Genomic DNA, 24713 nt, shown 5'->3' with positions numbered 1-24713 from the left:
ATTATGTAAACCTAATTTTTAAGACTAATTCATTTTGCTCTTGAGTGAAAATCTAGCTGTCTTTTTCAAGATGGGCCCTGTAAGAGCCATGCATTTTGTTCACTGCGTAATTGAACTTTGACCTAGTTCTGCAACTTGGCTTGCAAAAGGGAAGAACTTTTCAGCTTCTACTTTGGGCACTTACCAGCCTGTAAGGTATATGCTAATCTCCTTTTTCAGTTAGTTTCCCGTCTTCTGCCCATTTTTCCCCTCCATCTCTTTAAAAGAATAAATGCATCTTTTTTGGGGCACACATCTATGGCAATGGTATATCCACATCTGATTGAAGTGCCTTTTCCACATTTTTGAATGTACAGTATACCACAGATTGTTAGAAAAGTATAAAAATCCATGATTGCACCTTAAAAAGCACACGCCTATCTAGTGGGAAATTCAGTCTGCTGATGAAAATCGGCTGAGAAATGAGCATTTACTGTGTGTTGTTACACCGTTTTCTTTAAAAGTATTCCCAGACCTTAGTAATTTCTGAAGTACATATTAAACCAACATGTACATGATTTGCCAGCATTTCTTGAAGTATTTGGTTAATCATCTTCACACACAAAGCATCAAAACCTGAAGTATGCTCTCCTTTCTAAATGATTAAGCCAATCTTCACATAACTAGTGAGTAGGGCTGCCAACAACAAAACAAGAGGGAAATCCATGTATTCCAACCCCTGAAGTCATATAGTCTGCTGTAAAAAAAAAACAACAACAAAACAGGAAAAAAATGGGAAAAGGAAAGAGTAATGATCCCAGAGATTTGAAAAGAAAAGAAAATGACAAGATTCAACTGAAAAGAAACATAGGTTATTTCAATGGGGTAAGTTTTATTATAGGATCAATTGTTGGAGCAGGGATCTTTATGTCTCCCACGGGAGTGTTAAAGCATTCCTTACTCAACGTTGGCATCGCACTAACCATATGGACTGCATCTGGACTGGTTTCTCTCATGGGTTCACTCTGCTATGCAGAGCTGGGAACTGCTCTGCCCTTTTCCGGAGGAGAATACAGCCATATTAAAAGAGGCCTTGGATCCCTACCTGCTTTCGTCTTTATCTGGACATCTACGTTTACCAAGCCAGCATCAAATGCAGCTCGAGCCCTGCTGTTTGCTGAATACGCCACCCAGCCCTTCTATGGCATTTGCCCTGCACCAGAAGTGCTGAAGAAATGCTTGGCCTTGGCAGTTCTCTGGTCCTTGGGGATTTTGAATGGCCGCAGTGTCAAAATGGCTGCCTGGTTGCAGACAGTTTTCACTCTGCTGAAGATGATGGCCTTGTCTGTAATCGCTGTTGGTGGCATAGTTCTTCTTGTTGGTGGGAGAAAGGACAGTCTGGCCAGGTTTGAGGACGCGTTCAGCTCAGAGATCCCCAATGTGTCACAGATTGCCGAAGCCTTCTTCCAAGGACTGTATGCATATGGTGGTTGGTGGTCCCTCAATTATATGGCAGGTATCTCACTCCTCTTCTTCAGATTTTGTTCTGCAGTCGCCCTTCTTATGTTCCTCCACTCATCTTGGTAGAACTTGTCTCTCCTAAAAGACCATAGGATCTCTCATGTTTTACGCGAGTCCTGTATTTGTTGGTAAAAGAGGTGTAATTCCTCTCTGGGAGGTTTCGTGTTTCTTGTGCACTTTTCAGAATCAGACTGGCATTTCCAAAGGAGTGCTGGAGGAATCAAAATGGTTAATTTAAAATCTCATGTATAAACAGATTTTTTTCATGCCTTAAAAAGTTGCATTTGGTCTTTGTCAGTACATTTTTAGAAAAGGATTAAATTATCCATGCCAAACTATGTGCATAGTAAGGACCCAATCAAAAAAGATAATTGATTAATTTGTATTTAAATATCTGTCCCATCTCTCAGGTGATGCAGCTGGTGTGTACACGGACAAATTCATTCTGAATTGTGTTAAAATACAGTAATTTTACAGGATAGATAGGATGGTCAGTAGTCACTTCCTTAGGAAGATAGTTGTGCACAGAGGGTGAAGAAGCAGCTAAGGGAAGTGATATACATCCTTTTATATAAATTTTCCTCAATTTCAAACATTCAAAACCTTTTTGAATATCCATTTACTTTTCCTATTCTGTTTCTGATGACACATGTGGCAGTATCAATAGAGTATTTTTCATGAAAGCTGCAGAGATAATGTTCATCTTAGTTATGCACATCATTAGTTAAATGAATAGTATTTTATAGTGTAATCAGATTTATAGAACTGAGTTGTAAGCAAACAGATATTGCTTTTATATCTTTAACTCTGTTTATCCATTGACCTCTATCACATGTAAAACATTAAATAAACTGAATGTGTGAAATGCATGACACAAAGTTCAATGGTGAGAACAGTGTGAAAATTGGGTTAACGTTAAAAAAAATCACCCGTGCTTTTACAATTCAGCTATTCCACTGGTAACAATATGCTGCAATAAAGAAAAGAGATGGAAATGAGCTAAGTATAGTTTTAAAATCTTAGGGTTTCCTTAAAGGCAAACATTTAGCTTTATAAGCCTGACAAAATACAAAATTAATGGTAAAATGCTAATATTTTCTGATCAGCTAGCAGTAGCAGTAGATGCCATTCACTGGGCAGCACAGCTGTTAAGCCAGATGCAATCTATGCAATAGTCCTCTTCTGAACTGAATTTCCAATTCTTCAACAGTAGCTTCATTTGTGTGAGCTTCAGCTAATGCTTCAGGTGCCAGCTGGACAGCAGGACTGTAATGAACAGCAAAAAAAAATGGAATGACAAATTTAAATTGGCAGTTTTGGTGATTTTTCCCCTTCTGGGCTCAAAATTACCGAGTGTATTTCTTATATTTGAAATAAATCCCAAAGTCTTTGATAGCCCATATCTGAATTTCACTGTTGTGCTCATTCAGTCCCTCTGGCTCTCTGCACTACAGCCAGCGCTGTGGCAGGCTCAAAGATGATGTTCTTGACAGGAGACGAATTATACTTTAGGGAGGAAAGGGATTTCTGTGTCCTAAAAAGAGCACATTTCACTTTTCACTTCTTCCCCTGTGTGAGTTATTGCTTGGTAATACTCAGGAAAACTTTTTTTAACACTGAGGAAAGTGGAAGGGGAGAAGGAGTGAGAGGGAAGAGATGAAGGAGTGAAAGAGATGGAAAGACTCTTTTTGACTTAGACAAGGATAAATTATTAGGGTTCTGGAAACCTGCTCCATCTTTTACTGCAGCTATCACATGATCAGGAATGTGTGCCAGTGCCTCAGTTGTTCGGCTGCAAAGTTTGTAGTTTTTTCTTATTTGGTAAGAACAGTTTTAAGCTAAAGGTTTTGCTCTGCCAGCCTTGCCTTGGGAAAGATAATTAACAGCAGAATCCAGCTGGGATTGGCCCCCTTCTAAAGCCACTGCATTACTGCTCTTTTGTCAGTACCTTCAGTCTCTTCTGCCTGTATTTTCTGTATTTCTTGGTATACGGGTGAGGAGAAAGGTTTTGTGCAGGAATAGGAAAATACTCAGAAAGTTTCAGATCAGGTCTAATGAGGTGATGTAAGAATAAGTAAGCTGACTGTAGAGTCTGATGTTCAAGCTTGTGATTTAAAAGTATATCTAGTTGAAAAGTTCTTACCAAACAAATTTTATAATATAAGCCAAGTATTTGTTAAATCAGAGAAAAGTTATTTCAAAATGGTTTGGACTGAAAGGGACCTTACAGATCTAGTTCCAACCTCCCTGTCATGGGCAGAGACACCTCCCATTAGACCAGGTTGCTCAGGCCCCATCCAACCTGGTCTTGAACACTTCCAGGGATGGAGCATCAAACTTCTGTGGGCAACCTGTGCCAGTGTCTCACCACCTTCATAGTAAAGGATTTCCTCTAGTATCTAATCTAATTACCATCCTTTTTGTAATTTTTTATCAGTCTATCAGGCTTTTATCTGTCCCTTCTTTCAAGATAGTAAAAAATAGCTATGTAAGAAAAAAGGTATTTGAAACATGAAAAATATTTTGTTTAGACTTCTTTGATGATAAATTATTTGAGAAAAACTATAGGATCTTGCAAGCCATGTAGCTTAGGACCCATGATTAGGGGTTGGGGCAGGACTTTGGTGACAGTCTTGACAAGCTCTGTGCAGATTCACTACTGAAACTTACAGAAGCTTCATTGATTGCTTTATTAGTTTTTATAAATTGTATTTTTCAGAAGAGATGAAAAACCCTAGCAGAAATATCCCCTTGACCGTGATGACTGCTGTTCCTGCAGTAATTGTTTTTTATTTACTAGTGAACATCTCATATCTGACTGTCCTCACACCAAAGGAAGTTGTCTCTTCAGGTATGCATTTGATTTTTTTTCATTTTATTAAAAAAGTGGGGTCCATTAATGTACCCATCTGATGTCAGTTTACTGTTCATCTAACTTTACAGTCAGGAAGTTTGGGTTTCATTCTAAGTTTTAACAGAGAATTCTTGTTTAATTTTACTGTATGGCACAAACTGGAGTGAATGCAGACAGATATTACTAGATCTTGAAAATCTTGGCTTATACCTGCACTGCCTAAAAAGAAATCAGAAGTATATTAAAACCTGGAAAATTGTGTGAAAATCAAGTCTCTGTTGAGTATAGAGGAGACCCATGTTTTCCTGTAGATTTTAATAATCTCTCCTTCCTCCCCAACCTCATGGTGTCTCAGGTTAAAGACATTATTATTTTTTGTAGAAAAAACTGTGGACATGAAAGTGTAGCCATTTTGTGTGTGTGTGTGTGTTATTCATGATAAATATTTGTGATTCCTTAGAAGAGCCTATACAGAGGTAAAATTTATGTAAAGCCTCTCTCAGATCCTGCATCAATAAGCTGTCCATGAAAAGGTCCAAGAGGAGCTGTATTTCTCCTTGATTGTGCATACAGCACCTTTTAAATTCCCCTCTAATGGGACTGAGTTGTCAGACCTTGCTTCCAGGAAACATACAGCATTTGGATGGAACAATCTTCTTTTTTTTTTTTTTCCCTGTGAAAACAGCAGATAACATAAATGGGAGCCCGTGTAGCTGTTACTCAGCAACCTCGAGTTGCTCAGCCATTGCCAGGCTGTCTGCTGGGAGAGATGCATCCAGCCAACAATGAAAAGGGGCAGTGAATACTGGAGTACCCATGAATAGCAGCTGGCATGAGCAGCTCCAAACATACCAGCAGAGCTGTGCTTATCTGTGTCAGCTGAGGAGAGAGCCTTGAAATTATAGCTCTTGTTTCAAACATTGCTATGCATTGCTGCAGTTCTTGCTAGTTCACTACATTTTTTGGAGGTTGTTTTCACCTACTTTAATAACCTCCTACACAGTGCAGATCACTGCAAGACATATTCCATGTGGCAGCTGGTTATAGACCCAGTAAATATTAGTCCTTGCCACAGTCCAGGCTGTAGCTAATTTTCAAGAAATATTGGATATCTGATTCAGAAATAATCTTTCCTGTTTCTAGCTAAAGAAAAAACTCATCAATAACACACTCGCTGACCTGCCTCTGCATGTACATGCTCTCATGTTGGCAGTTTCCTCATAACAGTAGATCATGTCACCACTGTGGTAACACTGGGAACTAATATGTTCATTTTCTTTCCCCGCATGGCCCTGTCTGTGTGAGTTCACATGTGATTCATGGCAGTGAGATGTGGCCTGCTCCCACTGGGTAGTCCATTACCCTGGGATGGGTCCCAGCAGGTTTACCGGCATGCTCTGACAGGCAGCACTTGTTCTTGCTGTCACCCCCCCCTGGAAATTTTTAGCTCCTGAATTAAGTACCTCTAGGATTAGATTATTCATGTTTTTGACTATTGCAACCAAAACCAGACATTGCTGGTAAATAATGGGTATTTAATGTTTTTTTAAGTTTAATTTCTGTTGAGTCTGTCAGTAATTCAGAAGATGATACCTACACTACAGTAATGCTTTGCTTTCTTGCAGTTGCTGTGGCAGTCACTTGGGCTGATCGAGTGATCCCCTCTGTTGCCTGGATCATTCCTCTCTCTGTTGCTGTCTCAATATTTGGTGCCCTCAACAGCAGCATGTTCACACTTGGTCGATTAAGCTATGCTGGAAGCCAGTCAGGACATTTACCTGCTTTAATATCCATGCTTAATGTCCACTCCTGTACTCCAGCACCAGCCATGATTTTTTCAACCATCATTGCATCCATTTTTATAATCCCCTCTGACCTTCTTATGTTAACAAATTACTTTGGATTTTCTGCCTGGCTTATGATTGGATTGACTTGTGCAAGCCTGATTGTACTTCGATACCGGGAACCTCACTTACATCGACCATACAAGGTAAATAGAAATAAGTTACACAACATTTTTACAGATATATATATATTTTTTTTTTAGTAGCATGCAAAAGTTACAGAACAAGAGCAAGACAAAAGTGGCTAGACACTACAAAAAGAAATTATGATTGTAATGTTAGAGCCTTATTCAACAACTTGGCTTCACACCATAGAAAGAAAAGAAAAAATTTCAGATGGCCTCTCCCACAAAGAGCTTGCACTTGAAAACAAGGGATGGATATATGCAAAATGGGTGAGATGTGCAAACAATGTGAAATGGGAAACCGTAGCAGTGTGGAGCAGTAACCAGAGCAGTGTGGGATCCAAAGTGGCCATTCATGGTTAATTAAACCTTGATCTATTCTCGTCTTTCTTGACACAGCCACAGACATTAAGGATAAATTTAATTGAATCTCAATCTAACTGTCAGAAACATGGGTTAGAGTTATATGCTCATTGTCAAGGCTTCTTGTAGGCATCCAATCCTGAATTTCTTCTAGGTGCCCATAATGTCACATGTGGATGAATAGTTTTCAGGCCCTGCCTGTCTCTTTCCCTTGGCAGTAGAAGGAGCTTGAACAAGTATTTTAGAAAAGTTGCCATTCTTATAGGGAATTTGAGGTCAGATGAATCTCATCCTGGTTTAGATTGTAGCAACATGGGAAATGGTACTCGAGTGTGGCAAAGAATGCATTATTACTTTTATGAATTATGCATGAAATCACAGTTTGTGAATTTATCTTCTAAAACGGTTTTTTTCTTTCTCCTGCAGGTGTTTCTGCCAGTTCCATTTGTGATGGTGGCAGTGTCTTTCTTCCTAGTTTTAGCTCCTATAGTCTGGTCTCCAAACCTGCAATATGTTTATGCCTTCCTGTTCATGCTGGGAAGTCTTACTGTTTATCTGCCTTTTATACATTTTAAGTTGCATTTTGCATTTCTTGATAAAATTACTTGCCACTTACAGCTCCTGTTGGAAGTTTCCCCTGCTGATGAATCTGCTGAGGGCAGATGTGAATAACAACAAACGTTTCATCCCAGTACAAGTAACAGCCAACACAACTTCCTTTAACTGAGATTGTAGAAGGCACAAGTTAGATTTTAAGTGTGATATATGTGTGTATGCATGTGCATGCATGTGTGTACATGCATATACATATATACATGAATATACATATATTGCATATATACATGTATGCACATATGTATATATAGACATTAGCTTGATGAGTTAATATGTATATATTTTTGTGTCTGTGTGTGTATATATACATATATATATGTATATGCATACATAGTTAATAGGTGCAAAGAATCTGTAAAATGCTCCCTCTTGCTCCTGAAGACACAGTTAAAGTTGCATATACACTTGCAATAGTAGAAATAAAGCTAAATTACATCACTAAAAAGTATCAATATTATAATGTAATAAATTACCAAATGCATACTAATCAGTATAATTATATAAAATACTTTTGGTCTCCAAACTAAGTTGTCTGGTTCAATTTTAGTTCATAGGAGCTGCTTTTAAGAGCTTTATACTTCAGTTTGTCTGCTACTTTTTTTGGTATGAATTTATTTTTAATAAAAACATTGAAGGACATAGTAAAATTGGCTGAGACCTTTTTCAATTCCAAGAAAACCGTACATGGTTGTCTTAGATATTTTAGAACAAAACATACAAATGAGAGGTAATATCTTGCTGAGCTTAAAATAAAGTAATAACATTATTTATTCTCTTTGTAACAGTGATAAAACTCAAGATATCTGTATTACTTTACTGAATTTTAAAAATCCTAGCAGTCGTTAATATTACCTTGTCCCTTAGCACCTGTTCCTTAGTGTTATTGAGAAAGAAGAGGGGTTTTTGGCCCCTTTCCCTCCATTTTTGTTGTGTTTGTGAAAGCAAGGTAAGTTCTTGATTTTTACTTTTTTTTATTTGGGACATATTAAATCCACTGAATATTTAGCCTTAAAGAACAAACACACAAGAAACATCACATCCTTAGGTGAATAATCTATTAATATATGCTATTGTTTTTATAATTACAATAGAATTATATGTATACATATTTACTTTTTTTCAAAATTTTTGTGTATGAAGCTCAGCAATTCAACCAGCAGATGGCTCCAGACTAACATCCCTCTTACACTGTCTTGTGGGTGGCTGGATGTTGTATTGGGGAGACAAATGCTTTTACAGAGCATTGCATTGTAGCACCTGAAGTAGAAAATCCTTACTAGAAGATTCAGTTCTCTGATATATCAAAAATTTAGAGGTCAGAATGATAGAGACTTAATACATGGCTTCCCAAAGTATAGGGTGCCCAGCAGTAAATCTGGGAACAAAGTGAAGATTTAAGAGGATTTGACTTTGCACTAGAACAAGCTTCTAAATGCAAACAAGTACATGAAAAAAGTGGCTTGTCTCACAGCTAGTGACGAAAATTTGAAGCAAAAACCCGAACTTTTAAGATGCTGTAGGAAGAAGAGTCCATACAAGTGGGGAGTCAATACAGCTGAGCTGGAGACTGAATCCTGTTGAAGGCAAGACAGCTCACTAGTGCCATCAGAAAAAAACGTTTGTCATTTAAATTTAAAAATTCACAAGACTAGACAAAATTTAATTGAATTAATATTTTAAGAACTGAATTCCTGTGAGTATTAAAAGGAAGGAAGGATTTTACTGTGACTAAAGCATGAAACTTGGATATACAAATGCAGTTGTGGTGCCTGGCAGTACCACAGATTTTCAAATTATCTTGATTAAGCCACCAATTTAAACCTAGGTTTTAATCTGTAAATAAAAAGGGGAATCATAAGAAGAAAAAAAGTACACGTGACAGTAATCTTCTATCGAAGACAACACGGTTAGAAAAAACAGACCTTAAGGGGATGTTGCTCAATTGGATGTGTAATTTCTATGAAATTTCTTGTCAGAAAATCTATTTGAGCTCCTTGAGTACAGAGAAGACTTTTGTCTTGAATTTAATGAGTTGCACACCTAGTGAATACGTACGACAGTGTATGTTTGAATAATTGGAGCATTTTAATGAGTTGCACACCTAGTGAATGCGTACGACAGTGTATGTTTGAATAATTGGAGCATATATCTGCTAATGATATGAGTCTTCAATTTAGAAGTTTAGCAGTTTCAACAAATTAGGCAACTCAAAAGACCAAATGAAATGTAGCAGTAAATAAATTTCATCTATGTGTCTTTTTGTAATACGAAGCAGACGGATTTTCTGTTAACAAAAACCTGGAAATGGCATATAAACAAGCACGCATCCCAGATTTTTAATGATTATTGCTAAAGACAAGAATAGTAAAACCAGGTCAGAATTAAAACTTCTATTGCAAACTGAATCTGCCCCATCTGTGGAGGCACCTTACAATGGCCTTTGATTATCAGATCATAAACTATTATTTCAATCTACCTGTATCTTATTTGTGAGATACAGTGGATGGCGCCCAGATAATTCACTATTATTTTCTTCCCATTTCTTCATGTGTGACCTTGCACTTAATTTATCACTCTCTGCTTAGATGGTGTTTTTGATAGACACTATTAATTTCTTACAGACTTTTCTATGGTGTTCTTCGTGACAGTATCTAAACACTTCACAAAGAACCAGTAATGTGTCTTTAGTCTTGTGAGCTGAAGCAGTGGTATTATCTTTGCTTTGGGGAAAGTGAATTAAGCTGATGTGTGGGTTGCACAACAAATGCTTTGTGTGATGATCCCTGAAATCCTTCAATTCAGATCAAGCACTTCAGTGGAGAACCACTGATGGAGATTCAAGTCCAGCGATGGACGTTTCTTTACCTTAGGAAGCAGGGCAAAGTGGCAGGGCAAAGGGGTAGGCAGGAAAAGAATCAGAGAATCATAGAATCATAGAACTATTCAGGTTGGAAAAGAACCTTGGGATCACCAAGTCCAACCATCATCCCTACTCTAAAAAGTTCTCCCCTAGACCATATCCACCAACCCCACATCCAAATGACCCTTAAACACATCCAGAGATGGTGACTCAACCACCTCCCTGGGCAGCCTATTCCAGTGTCTAACCACTCTTCCTGTGAATAAATTTTTCCTAGTGTCTAGTCTAAACCTACCCTTTTGCAGCTTGAAGCTGCTCCCTCTTGTTCTCTTGCTAATTACCTGTGAGAAGAGACCAGCACCAACCTCTCTACCATGTCCTTTCAGGTAGGAATCGGTGCACAGATACCTTCGATGCATATTCAGCCACTGATATAGATTCCAGTTCTTCTGCATCTTTTAGATGGAAACAAAGGAAGTATGGCCAGAATTGTTCACTGATGTTGGATTTCAAAGCTGAGGTACCTTGGACCTGATTTTCATAATAATACTTTCAGAGTGCACATAGTCTGTTGGAATTCCAAGAATAGTAAAAAAGGAAAGACTGGTAAATTATCACAGATGCTTTGGTTTAGATGAATTGCAGGTAACTTATTACTTAACCTCTGAATAACAGTGGGTATCTGGAATTCCTTTAAGACATTATACAGTCTATGAAGTGTTAAATTACAAATATGAGAGTTTAGAATTCCAACAAATCAAAAAGTAAGGATTTAAGATGTGGTATAGAAAATAAGGAAAACAGAATTGATGACAATTAAACAAAAAAAAGAAAAAGAAAAAAAAGTGGTTGAAATTATTCAAGTATGACCTTGAAACTTTATATGGAAGGAGAAGCATGAATTCTTCTGGGCAATGTTGAAAGTCCTTCATCCAGCAACCCTTCTTTAAGTGGTACCTCATTCACTAAATCAAATTCCATTTCTACAGCAAATGAAGGCTCGGCTACCTCAAATTTAGTGTCTTCTTCAACACAAACTGTTGACTTATTCCCTGATCTGAGTGCGACAGAGGTCTTCTGAAAAATAATTCTCTTATTAAATGACCTGCTGTTCAGAAAGGGACTCAGACAACTGAGCTGAATTAACATTAGAAAAGCAATCTCAGATATGGTATTTCCTATCTGCTGAGTATGAGTCACTGGATATTCTCTTAATGCAGCTTTTCGTTTGTCTGAGTGTTTTAGAATGCCAAGTCACAAAGAAGGAAATACAATATTCAATTCATACAGATTTCTTATTGTTGCTGGCTCATTCCACATTTCCAAGCACTAATCATAAAGGAACAGAATTCAAATTTATAACTCATGTTTGCTACTCTGGCCAAGAGCAATTCAATATTTTAACATTATAGCTTGTTTTCAGTGACACTAGTTGGTCTCAGCTGCTTTCCTACTGGAATGTATCTCAAAAATGCTATACAGAAATGTGGCTGCTTTAGTACTAGACTATATCAGGCAATTATTTAACTTTTAAATTACTTTTTTACCTCTGACTTCGTAATTCTTTTTGCATGTTTCAGAAGTTCAGCCTTACAACAAATAAATTAAAATGTGGATATTTGTTTTCTGATATTGAACTAGCCCACTTTGGCATGTAACATCCCTAGCTGTTTTTCTAGCTTCCTAACACATTACTTGGATGTATGTCTGCATTACTTTTTTTTTTTTTTGCCATTACCTCCAAAAAAGGCAATGTAAAAAAACAATTGATAATCAGTCTGATTATAGAGTTACTTGTAGTTACACATCATGCTAACTCCATGTGTGCTGATAGTTTTATAATAAATGTAACTCTGAGGCAAAAACTGTACAGAAGAAAACTAAAAAGCAGCAATTAATTTATTTACTCCGCTTTGCATAGTTACTGTTAACTGTCATTCCAATCAAAAGATAATAAACTAAAAATAAACAGTTGTACATTTTTGTTTGTGATTTTTTGTGGTGAGTTTTTATTGGAACCTCTGGGTAGGATGTCTGAGGAGCTGTCTGTAACTGTCAGGCATGGAGAGGCTCAGACCTTCTGACTTCTAATCTTAGGTTTGATATATGGCACTCTGAGCATTACTAAGTTTCCCTAAATCTCAGTTTCCACATCTGCTAAACCAGAAATAACTGTGTTTTAACAACTCACAGGTCAAGTGGTATTCACTTGTCACCTTCTCCTTTGAATCATAGTCAGGAATGATTTTTGTCATTGCCCTTTATGACCTGTTCCAAGGAAAAGGGGACCCTGAGCATTCCCAATTCTTATTGGCTTGATTTGAAGGGGTAAGAGCTGTATGTGCTTTGGGAACTTGGAAGCTGTTTCTGTTTTTCTTTGGAACAGGAAATTAAACATTTTAAATTAAGCAGGTTTAGGTAGCCTTTATCCAACAGATTTAAAGGCACTGTTGAAGATCTTGACTATTAATGTTGATTTTCAATAACTCTTGCTACACAGGGGAAGTTTTGGGAGGGAAAAATAGTGTTAACATGCCAGTATTTAAAAGGAATCTAAAAAGAGATGAGCTAAATAATTATAGGATTGTCAGTTAGACATAAATCCTTGGAAAAATAATGGAACAGCTAATATGAAATTGAATTAATAAAGAATTAAAAGAGAGTAACATAATTATTGCGAGTTCATTTGTGTTTATGGAGAACAATCTTATAAAACCAGCGTCACCTTATATCTTCTATAATTTTGCTCGATTAAAGGATAATGTCATTGCATAATACTCAGATTTCTTTACTTGAAACAAGATGAGAAGAGTCTTATGAAATATCTGGAAGATGACAAAATCAACGTGACACACATTAAATGCTTCAGAAACTGGCAAATGAGATCTCAAATTAACCTGTGAAAAGGAGCCTCCAAAGTAGCCCTTGAATTTAACTTCTTTCATGTGTTTGTCAATGTTCTGTGAAAAGGGAGCTTTCACTGAGAAAGTTTATACATGACTAAAATGGAAAATGACAAAAAAAAACCCCAAACATACAAAAGCAAACAAAAAAACCCCATAGAGCCATAAAATAAATAAATAAACCAGGATTCTGTTATTGGCTGGAAAGAAGCCAAATGCACTGCAAAATCATATACGGTCATATATGTAAAAACCAAAACCATTGCCCTCTTCCCAGTGCCAGCACATTATTAGACCAGTTTTGTTGCCAGTGACTGTGAGGAGGGGTCCACAGTCATCAAGAAACATCAACTGAACTGAGCTTCAGTGGGATGCTGCTTTTCTGTGTTGCAGCTATGCTTAGACCTCCTCTAAAGAACTAGTTCCAGTTCTCTCTTCACAATGGGAGAAGTGGCTGTGGTTTGTCCCTGAATCCTTTCCAACAGCAGACAGTTAATGACACAAAGACAACCATGGACAATAGCTGGAACTCAGATAGTTTAGCTTAGCCAAATGGAAATCGTTTGCAGAGCAAAATATTACTAACAGACTTTTAAATTTAGCAGAAAAAGATACAGCAAGATCTGTGACCTGAAAGTTGAAGCAATTCAGACTAAATTTGAAGTACATATATACCTTATTTTGGTAGGCTCACTATAGTCTTTCCAACCTTGTCAAAGATATGTTCAGGAAATATGAGATTAACTTTCATTTCTCGTATTTCTTCTTAATCCCTTTTTGTAGTCTTTGACATAGTTTCCAGCAGAAATTTCTGTCCAAGCCATTCGTGTCAATGTTTAAAAGTTTCTCTTATGCAGCACATTTTGACAGCTCTATTTTTTTTCCCCAAGACTGTCTAATTGTTTCACTTTGTGAACTTGAGCTCATTCTAAGCCAAAAAGGTTCTGGCATAATTTTGAATTTACTTTCAAAAGCTGGTCAAAATAAACAACTTCTGCCCAACATGTCAACTGAGCTTGATGATACGTATTTCAGTCTTTCTGAAGATGCCTTTCTGATGCACAGTTCAGCCTAGTTGCAGACAATGGTTGGACTAGTTTGGCAGAAATGTTGCAGCAAGAGCATGTGAAATACTCAGAAAGTCACCCAAATGTGAAAACATGCAAGTCACTCAGTTATGGCCTTCAGCTTTTTCTCCAGCATAAAAAGTTTCCAAACTTGCTGTCAGAAATGGCATCTTGTCTGGGCCTTTGTTACCATGCAGGTTTACTGCCTGTTTTCTTACACCTCCTGGTTGATTACGTTTTTGTTTCCATTAAAATTCAAGCATGGATAATTGCTCTAATGTGCAAAAAATCCATAGCTAAAAGTACACCCCTTCTGAATTTGTCTCCATTGACTTTGGTTTGGTTTTAGCTCTTTTAGCTCTTTGCTTGCTGTTATTGAATTTCTGTTCACCATCCATATTTTAGTAGACTGACCAAGCCATTACATAAATTTCCCTGTTCACAGCAGGAAATCTTCACTAAAATTAGGGAGGTTTAAAAGTTCATTTAATTTGATTAATTATGTGATTCTTTCTTTGTTTTCTCATGAGTGAGCTCCATCAGCATCCTCTGAGGACACTAAAACTGGGCTTTGTATCTGAGCAGCAGTCACACAAATGTTGTAATGTAAAGTTCTTGTGGGGTGAAACAGAGGAATTTTTACTTGGACTGCAAAAATTATATTCCAGGACTGGCCACAGTGTCACTCTAAGGAGTTGTTACTAGCTAGTTATTTGCCAAGGCTTCTAACACCTGGTCCAAAGCAGTGATTCCCAGGAGAGGCTCCCATATCCTGGAAACATGACTTGTGTTTCTTGTTTTTAATGGGCTATACAGAATTTCTTATTTCAGTGTGTGTCCAGATTATTCAGCATGCTGTGTAACAGCAGCTTGCCATTCCATTACCTGTGATTTTCCTTATCTTTGTCAGACTCAAAGTATGTCATGGACAGTTTCATGTTTATTCTTCAGGGTAGATCAAATATTTTAAGGAGCCTAGGAGCAAAAGGTGATACATGAAGGATACACTAAGAATATAATTATTGGAGGCTGCATTCTGTGATTTTCTGGCTCTTAATCCATTTAGCATAGGTGTGATAGTTTTGTGGAATATAAATGTAAGACCAAGCCAAATACCTTAAAAATTTATAAGCTTATAGAATTTTCATTATTATATTTAACTTGGGGGATCCCATACAAAGTTGGGTCAGTTACCCTTCTACAGCTTTAACATGCCCTTCAGGTTGCAGTCTGTTTCCAGACCATGCCCTCCCCACTGACTGTTTCTGCACATGTGCTTGCTGTTATCGTGCAACACTGTGTTTGGAACAGTGCTAGAAGTTAAAGAAATAAAGCTATCACTGTTGCAAACGGGACAGGACGGCAGACAAGATGTATATGCAGAGATCAAGATTTATTGCATATAATGTTGGGGTCTTGACTCCTTAAAGTAGAAGGCACAAGTACAGTAAAATTGTAGGGAGACAGGGAGACTGGAACAGAAGTTGAAGTTTGAATGCAAAGGGTACCTTAACAGTGAAATTTACTACATGTAGTTAGATCAAACAATGAAGGTTAACAATGTAAATGCTAGCAAGTTACTTATTATCAAGTTTTATACTAGGCCTAGAACATTAATTATCCACCTTAAAGGATTCTATAATCTTTAAACTTAATTATGGAAATTGCTTAATGTTAAGTTTGCTAATAAAGACAATGAAAGAGTTAATATCTCTCCCCCTTGCCTGGCCACAGGTGGGTGTCCCTGGGTGGATCGTAATTCTTGAGAACTAGTCTCTCTGGCAGGTGTCCCTGCTGGAGAGGAGAAGGTCCAGTAAACTTCTGGGAAAGTGTACGGGAAGTCCCCTAAATCAAAGATGGGACCAGGCTTGTATAGAATAAAGTGGATTAACTGCTGTCATTTAACCATTTAGCCATACCTCTAAAATCTCTCATTGGAGAATAAAAGGAAACAGTAGAAAAAACCATGAAGGCCCAGTTCCCACCAAGCAAACTCTTTTGTTTGTCTATTCGTTCTTACTTTATCTCAGTTCTGGGCCTCATTGTGGCTGGGCTACGTGTTCTTCAACAGTGGAGAGCAGCTGGTGTTATCATCAACTTGGCCTCTGTTCTGTACCTTTCAAGGTTGTTACCAGCTCAGACTTTGCTAGGCTGTTTCCCTTCTCACGGAAATCTTTCCACCTCAGGCCCAGGCCTGCAAAACTGAGAGACAAAAAGCAGTTGAATCATAGAGAGAAACTGAGGCAGGCGTATTGAGAGATGGAGCATCCTGCTACAATCACAGCTTATCCATAACTGCTTCAAGAACAGATGTTTTTATTTAAAAATGCAATTCTGGCATCTTATAACTACCATTTAAAACAAACACAAAAAACCCCCAAACCAAACCAAACCAAAAAAAAACCAACACAAACAAACAAGAGAAAAAAAGGTGTTATTAAGCTTTGCATTTCAGCTGTGCAAAGCTGAACCTGTCATATAGGAAGTCTGTCGTGTAATAATATTATATTGCTGTTAATGCTAAAATATTGTTCATGGCCACACATTCAATATCACATTTTAAAACTCTCCTCTAATACTTTGGATTGGAAAGAAGACAGAAAATATATTCCATCTTTTTATGCCTTTCTGGCAAAGGTTATAAATCACTTTCTCTTTGGGGAAATATGTAATCTCCTATATAATCTCTGACCTTAATAAGAAGACAGAACAATCAAAAGCAATTTCTTTCATTATAAAACCATGAATACATAACCAGTTTTAGAGAACCTGGTGACTCTTGATAGGAGTGTCTCAGGAAAGGAAGAATTCTCAGAGAGGTGATGAATTTCTGTTACTAGGCATGAGAGGTAACTGTTTTGACTGCTTTCAGAAATAAATTACAAGGATGTGGAATTAGTATATTTGGAGGTCTGCACATTTCCTACCATTTACTGACTTCCTAAGAAGAAAATATATTTCTATACTACACAGATGGCCAAGTCATGGTCAGGTTTTGTGGTGCAAATCCATACCTTACTTCAGTCTAGGATTCCTTCTCCAGAGAAGAAGTGGAAAAGGGGAAAGTTTTGAAACCTGGACAACCCTTAGAAGAGCTGAGGAACAGCAGGGTCACAGAGCCCTGACTTCCAAGTAAAGACAAGATTATCAGTGTGCAATAACCACTGCACCTCTCTGGAACATGCATTAGTAAACTATTTTGTACAGTGCCAGTGATGACAAAGGTGGAAATAACAACTTTATTCTTGGTAATGCTGTTTTTTTCCTCATGCAAATGAAAACTTTGAGTCTTGAGTTTAATTTCTAATTTAGTTTCATATTATTGTGGTGCACGTTAAAAATGCAACGCTGTGGTAATTCAAGCTACATACTGGATGAAACTGTTTGGGTTTGTTTTTTTTTTTTCTGAAAATTCCAGTTCCTCCTTTACCTTCTCTATTGGTAGTAAATTCCCAAGATTTGAGGCTTCTCTGTGATACCATTTGATATTTATTTAACACAAACCCTTTCAGAAAAAAAAAGATTTACCACTCTAGGATGCACCATGAAATCCCTTCAGAAACAACTTTGCATAGACATTCATCAAGTTTAATTAATTATTCACTTGTGTCACTGCAATTGAAGCAAGATTCATTTAAATATGTCAGTTTAAGCAAGAGGAAAAGCTGGCCAAGGTAGGCCATTAAAGACAAATGGTGCTCAAAGCTATTTCAACTTCAAAGTGGGCTTTCTACCCAGAGCCAGCTCATGGTGATGTAGTAGTGCAAGAAAAATTAAAAGTTCTGCCCCAAGATTGTGGTGTTGGTGACCTTGTCCTTCATCCCTGCAGGTAGCACCATTCAGGGTGTGGGGGCAGAGAGTGAATCCCAGGAGGGGCTGTGAAAGGGAGAGTGGAACAAGGGGAGATTTCAGGGGGTGGAAGCAGAGCAAAAGAATTGATTCAGCAAATATAAGTGGTAAAAAATATTGTGGGCTTGAGGTGGAATTCATGTGAAAATGCAAATATGATAGAAGCAGCAGATTATTTTATTATTTGTGCCTGCTCACAGCAGGGAGGTTGGAACCTGATTATCTTTAAGGTCCCTGTACCAACCTTCACTATTCTATGATTCTATGATTCTATGATTTCATTTTCTTTTCATGTGTTTGGCCAGATTATTTTTTCACTTCTGATGTTGCAGGCTCCTGCACGTCAGATATTTCTTGTTTGTAAATCAAGGAAGTTTTTCCCAGTAAAATGACACCTAGAAAAGATAGATACATTTGGTTTGGTAGAATTATAATAGGGATAGGAATAGATTTGGTAAATTCAGCCTCAATTTCCAGTAGTATATAAAAGGCAATTATATCAACTGTTTTACATGATAACAAATCAAAATTATTACATTTATAGCATCACATAAATCAAATGCCAGTTATTTGCTTATGCATACATAAATATTCTTTAACTCTAAATGTTGTCAAGAACGACCAAATCTCTCCCACATTGAAGTCAAAATGGGGATGATAAAGCTGTGGTCATAATTTAAAAGCCTAACGTGTTTACATTTCATTATTCTTAACAGCTAAATTCAGTTTTGCATCACAAATATAAATCTTCTTCTAGGTAGCTCATTCATGACATCATATGGCAATATCAGTTTAACCTAAATGTTATAAAGCTGTTAATATAGTTGTAGATACATCTGAATAAAAAGTTTATCTATTTATTAGACATATTCCACACTGCAAATCAATTAATTGTTCAAAGCATAAGACAAGAAGGACAAAAATGACAAGGAAAAAATATATTCTTTTTTCTACTTTTTTAATTCAGTCTGGTAGCCTCTCTTTTAACAAGTATCAGCATGAAACTGATGTGAAACATACAGTATAGGTGAACATCACTCACATCCTTCAGATGAAGCTCCTGGCTGATACTGTAGGCAAACCCCCATCTTTGGTCTCTATTGCAAATCTTACGCTGCAGTGCAAAATGATCCTATATCTTTTGTGAGGATACTTGCTGGTCTGTTATAGATGCCAGTCTGCCGTGCCTAGAAAGCTCCTGAATTGTTCTTGTCTAAGTTAGCTCTCCAAGAGAATCATAGAATCATAGAATGGCTAGGGTTAGAAGGGACCTTTAAGCTCATCAGGTTCCAACCCCCCTGCATAGGCCAGGTTGCTCGAATCCCCATCCAACCTGCCTTCAAATGACTCCAGGGAGGGAGCATCCACAGCCTCCCTGGGCAACCTGTTCCAGTGTCTCACCACCCTCACACTAAAAACTTTCTTCCTAATGTATAACCTAAATCTCCCCTCTTCTAGTTTAAAACTATTACTCCTTTTCCTATCACTACACACCCTATGGCTTTCCTGTAGGCCCCCTTTAGGTACTGGAAGGCCGCTATAAGCTTTCCTCAGTTTCTTCTCTTCTCCACATTGAACAACCCCAACTCTCTCAGCCTGTCTTCACAGGAGAGGTATTCCAGCCTTCTGATCATCTTCGTGGTCCTCTGGACTCACTCCAAGAGTTCTATGTCAATCCTGTGTTGAGGGCTCCAGAACTGGACACAGTAGTCCAGGTGGGTTCTCATGACTGCAGAGTAGAGGGGCAGGATCACATCCCTCGACCTGCTGGCCACACTTCTTTTGTTGCAGCCCAGGATGTGGTTGGATTTCTGGGCTGTGAGTGCACAGTGCTGACTCATGTTGAGCTTTTCATTGACCAACATCCTCCTCAAGGCTATTCTCAATCCATTTTTCCCCCAACTTGTATTTGTGCCTGGTGTTGTGCCAACCCAGGTGCAGAACCTTGTACTTGGCCGTGTTGAACTTCATGAGGTTGGCACTGGCCCACCACACAGCTTGTTGTCAGCAAACTTGGTGAGGGTGCACTCAGTCTCATTGTCCATGTTGCTGACAAAGGTGTTCAACAGCACTGGTCCCAGTACTGGCCCATGATGAATGCTGCTCATCACTGGTCTCCATCTGGACATTGAGCTGTTGATCACTACTCTCTGAGTGCAACCATTCAGCCAATTCCTTATCCACCAAGTGGTCCATCCATCAAATCCATATCCTTCCAATTTTGAGACTGGGATGTCATGCGGGACAGTGTCGAAGTCTTTGCACAAGTCCAGGTAGATGACATCAGCTGTTCTTCCCCTGTCCACTGATGCTGTGACCTCATCGTAAAAGGCCACCAAATTCATCAGGCATGATTTGCCTTTGGTGAAGCTGATGGCCACCAGCCAGCTCCGCATTTTCCATGTGTCTTAGCAGAGCCTTCAGGACAATCTGTTCCATGATCTTGCCAAGTCACAGAGGTGAGAATGGCTGGCTTGTAGTTCCCCAGGTCTTTCCTTTACCCCATTTTGAAAATGGGGGCTATGTTTTCCCTTTTCCAGTCAGTGGGAACTTCACCAGACTGCCATGACTTTTCAAATACGATGGAAAGCAGTGTTGCAACTTCACATGCCAGATCACTTAGGAGCCACGTATGGATCTTACCAGTGTACTTTCAGGTTCTTTAGATAGAACCTACTCTTGTTCTATAGTGGGTAGATATTTATTTTCCCAGTCCCTGCCTTTGCCTTCTGTGATCTGAACGGTGTGGCCAGAGCCCTTGTTGGTGAAGACTGAGGCAAAAAAAATTTTCAGTACCTCAGCCTTCTCCATATCCTGCCTGACAAGGTCTCTTATTTCCTTCTGCAGAGGGCCCACATTTTCCCTGTTCTACCTCTTATCACTGATGTACCTGTAGAAACCTTTCTTATTGCCCTTGATGTCCCTGGCCAGGTTTAACTGTATCTGGGCTTTAGCTTTCCTAACCTGATCCCTGGCTCCTCAGACAACTTCTTTGTGTTTCTCCCAGGCTACCTGTCCCTGTTTCCACCTTCTGAAGACTTTCTTTTTTCCTCTAAGTGTGTCCAGGAGCTCTTTGTTCAGAAACAGTGGTTGTCTGAGATACAAAAACTGGTCCAAGATTTGTGCGAAGGTGTAGACTGACTTTAATGTTTAAATAAATTGCTACAATGGTTTTTGAATTCTTATGAGGGCTCACATCATCCAGATTGATGCTGAGTTGCACACAACAGCCATAAATAAGTGTAATTAAAAACATAATTAAGTATTAAAAATTTAATGTACTCTTATGGAGAACGGCCCGTCTTCTTCCACTGACTTCCGGTGTTAGTGATGTTGTTGGTTCGTGACAACTCTTCTCAACATGTCTACCTCTTTAATCAGAGTAATTTTGTTTGGGTGGTTGGCAAAACTGACAGTGTTCTTTCAGCTAGTACCCATTTCCTCAGTATGTAGCCAATCTACTTAAATCTTTCTGTCATTTGATGTAAATCCAGAATACTTCAATTCCCATCTACTTCTGTGTTGTGGCTGTGCTCTTAAATAGATGCCATGATCTATCAAAACAATGGTTATATTTCACTAGAAAATAATGTGACTAAACAAGAGTAAACATACAGTTTGTAAAAGCAGTTGGGGATCCTTAATGATGAAAGTGTTATATTGTAAGTCAAATATTTGCTGACCTTGGTGAAGCCTACTTTTTGGTTTGATCAGCTCAAAGGTACAACTAAATTGACTGGAGCTTGTACATAATAGGATATATCTCTGGAGATTACCCAAACTGATACGAGACCAGATATTTTAATTTGAATTTTTTATCACCTTAAATTAAAAAGGAGGGGGGATATTTAAAATCACTATCTGGATACACATGTAGAAACTCTTATTCATTCTACTATTCAGTATAATCAATGTTACTTCTGACCAATGTGGCCTTTTCAGTATTCTTTTGGAAAAAAACAAAAAGATTGGAAGTTCATATTTTATTGTTTAAGCTTGAATTCCCTTGTTTTAAAAGATTGATAGCATAAGGCAAACAGCCAGTGCTATACTGCAATATAGAATGGCCTTTTCCTTTACCAAAATGCTGATTAAATGAGTTCTGACCTATATTGTTTTTTACATCAGTGCCCTTTCACATATACAAAGAAATGGAAATAGATATAATTAACCTCAATGAAGTATAACTTAAGGGAGGAACCAGACTTGTAAAGGTTCCTAAATGAAATATTCCTTTCTTCTTAAAGTCTCTGTGGCTGCTTCTGTGTGTTGTGCTGTACATCCAAAGGTCCAGGCTAGAGGTTAGATTTAGAGATATGCTTCTTTCAAAGGCAAAACTAGCGACTGTGTAAATATTTTACTCAGTAGGTCCAGATTTATGTTTATAAAGCAAGTGCTTCAAGTCAATGAGGTTAACCTTTCTTGCATCATTAGTCTGTAAGTGTACTGACTGCAGAAGTACTCAAATTAAGTAACCATAACCAATTTCCTACAGATCTGGTAGAGGCTGGAACTCAATTTATGAGTCATCCTTTCTTATTATAGTAAGGAAAAAATAAAAATCTGCATCTGAATCCCACAACATTTGTTTTGGAGCATTACAATTTGAAGATGAATTTTGTGGCATGAGCCTGTGGTGGTGAAAACCCTCTCCCTGGGCCATATTGCAATGTCAGGACCACCCAACATTGTTCTTGTTTCAATAGCAAGTGCAGTGGGCTGAGACAATCTGGTACTTTCCAACCTTGCCTACTGGTGCAGGGAGTTGAGACAATCTGGCACCTTCTTTTCTTGGGTACCAGTACAAAGAATTGGGATGATGAGGCACTCTCTAACTGTACCTGGAACTCCTGTTGCCTGAGAAATGTACCTGAAACTCCACTTGCCTGGATCGTAGCTTGCTTTGGAAGGTGCCAAGAGAAAGTGACAAGAATTATGGCCACAATGAAGAAGTACTTACCAAAGTCATCTTGCAATCCTGTTAGTAATGCTAAGTGAGGCCCTTTGAACTTTCTGGGATCACAACAAGCTGTGACCCTGTATCTCTCCTGGAGCTGAGAACCCTCTCAGGGAAGATTTCATGAGGTCCACAGATCTTCTGCTGATAGATGCCAATGAAGAAGAGAAGTTCAAAGGTTGTCCACTTGTAGATGCCAACAAAGGAGAAGAGTGAGCAACTGACTATAATCAGATTTGGCGAAATTTAAATTACAGGTTTACCTCTATATCTGTGTGTGTATGCAATTTGACTTCGGAAATCTCTGTTGATTATAATGGATTGTTGTCTATTGACAGATTAAGTATTGCTAGAAAATCATATGCTCCAATGTTGTGATTTACCATAATAGTGTTAATAAATTTTAAGTTGCTGTGACCTCAGCATCACTTAGGAGGCAGAGTAGCATGCTGAATTAATACCACTGACATCCCTGTATCTAAACCATTGACCAAGTCTGGGACTAGGAGCAGATCCAGCAACCCCTAGACTCATCTCTGAGAAGGAGTTTAGACAACAGTGTGGTCCACTCTGAATCTTGCGACTCAGTGGGAGGGCCTCCCTTACACTTTTCAGCCCTGATCTCTGTGTAATTAACTTTACATCAATTCTGACTTTATCTTCCTTTGTGTATATTTTCCCATGTAATAAGCAATAGTGTGAATCTTGCCATTGAACTTCATTAAATTGTGCTTTTTTTTTTCCTCCCCAAATTAATCTTAAAATAACTTTTCACTAGTACCTTTGACAGAAATTTTTAAGTGATCTAAACCCTCTGCAACAGGGTCCAACATCCAGTATTCATGCTTGACTGATGAAAGCAGCAGCTGTGAACAATCAAATCCAAATAATAAATATCTGGTTTCTGTATTGTGTTGTTTGGGAAGAAGCACTTTAGTGTAGTCATTTTTGCAGCTGGTCTTTTGTCAGTGTATTTTAAATGAGGTGGTTGTGAGGAATGAATTGTCAATCAATTCAAAGAGTTAGCTCTTGCATGAAAGAGATGTCCCTTGAAAAGTGTATTCCTATAAAACAATATTTATCAATTTTCAGTCAGCAGGAAAGTAAAGTTAACTGGGAGACAAATTGATGATTTTGGATATAGCAAGATGATAGAAGAGGTTCAGACTATTGATATAATGAATATTATAAAAAATTTGACCAATTAAAGGTTTGCAACTCAAGAAAGGATCCACATTTGTGGCTAGATTTGAATGCATGTCCACCAACTGGGGAAGGCCAATTTAATCTGGGAAGTAATTTTTCATCCCATACAATTCAGACATCAAGTACAGACAGTCAACTAAATTTCAATGCAAAAGACAAAGGTACCTCTTCATATATTGTAAATAGAAAATTAAAATACTGTCAGGAGCTTCAAGGCAAAGTTTATTAAGAGGATGTATTAAATTTCACAAGCACTTTCAACATGGCAAAACCACTGAGATACCATGGATCAAAGAGAAGTGTATCGAGGCACATACAAATCAGTGCTCTTGTTTTCTTCTGTGGCTTGTTTTGGTTTGGTTTTTTTTGGTGTTTTGTTTTGTTTTGTTTTATTTGTTTGGGTTTTAACTTTGTTTTGGTGTTTTTTGTTGTTTTTTTTTAAACCAGAACAGCTTGGACAGTTTTTTCCTGGATCTCCGTAGAACACAAATTAAAAAAACTAAATTCAGATTGCAGTGATTTTAGAGTCTCTGCAAAGTGCCATGTTTTGTAAATACTGCTTTTATGTTT

The 24713-nt window shown here is 37.9% G+C and overlaps 1 protein-coding gene across 1 annotated transcript; it reads left to right on the top strand.

The window, feature by feature from the left end:
• Window positions 1-771: 771 nt before the first annotated feature.
• SLC7A13 (solute carrier family 7 member 13) lies at window positions 772-7358 on the top strand. Its single transcript, XM_051611790.1, has 4 exons — window positions 772-1495; window positions 4220-4351; window positions 5980-6344; window positions 7113-7358. Exons 1-4 carry the CDS (start codon window positions 772-774, stop codon window positions 7356-7358), a joined length of 1467 nt encoding a protein of 488 aa, XP_051467750.1.
• Window positions 7359-24713: the final 17355 nt, after the last annotated feature.

The sequence above is a fragment of the Apus apus genome, chromosome 2, assembly GCF_020740795.1.
Source record: "Apus apus isolate bApuApu2 chromosome 2, bApuApu2.pri.cur, whole genome shotgun sequence".
NCBI lineage: Eukaryota > Metazoa > Chordata > Aves > Apodiformes > Apodidae > Apus > Apus apus.
This window is presented reverse-complemented; position numbering and strand designations above follow the sequence as displayed.

What these genes read in the sequence shown, in the direction of transcription:
- SLC7A13 (XM_051611790.1), top strand. Translation starts at nt 772, where the DNA reads ATGGGAAAAGGAAAGAGTAATGATCCCAGAGATTTGAAAAGAAAAGAA. An exon ending in AAAGGAAGTTGTCTCTTCAG is followed by an intron (nt 4,352 to 5,979) that starts GTATGCATTTGA and finishes GCTTTCTTGCAG; the next exon opens with TTGCTGTGGCAGTCACTTGG. An exon ending in ACTTACATCGACCATACAAG is followed by an intron (nt 6,345 to 7,112) that starts GTAAATAGAAAT and finishes TTTCTCCTGCAG; the next exon opens with GTGTTTCTGCCAGTTCCATT.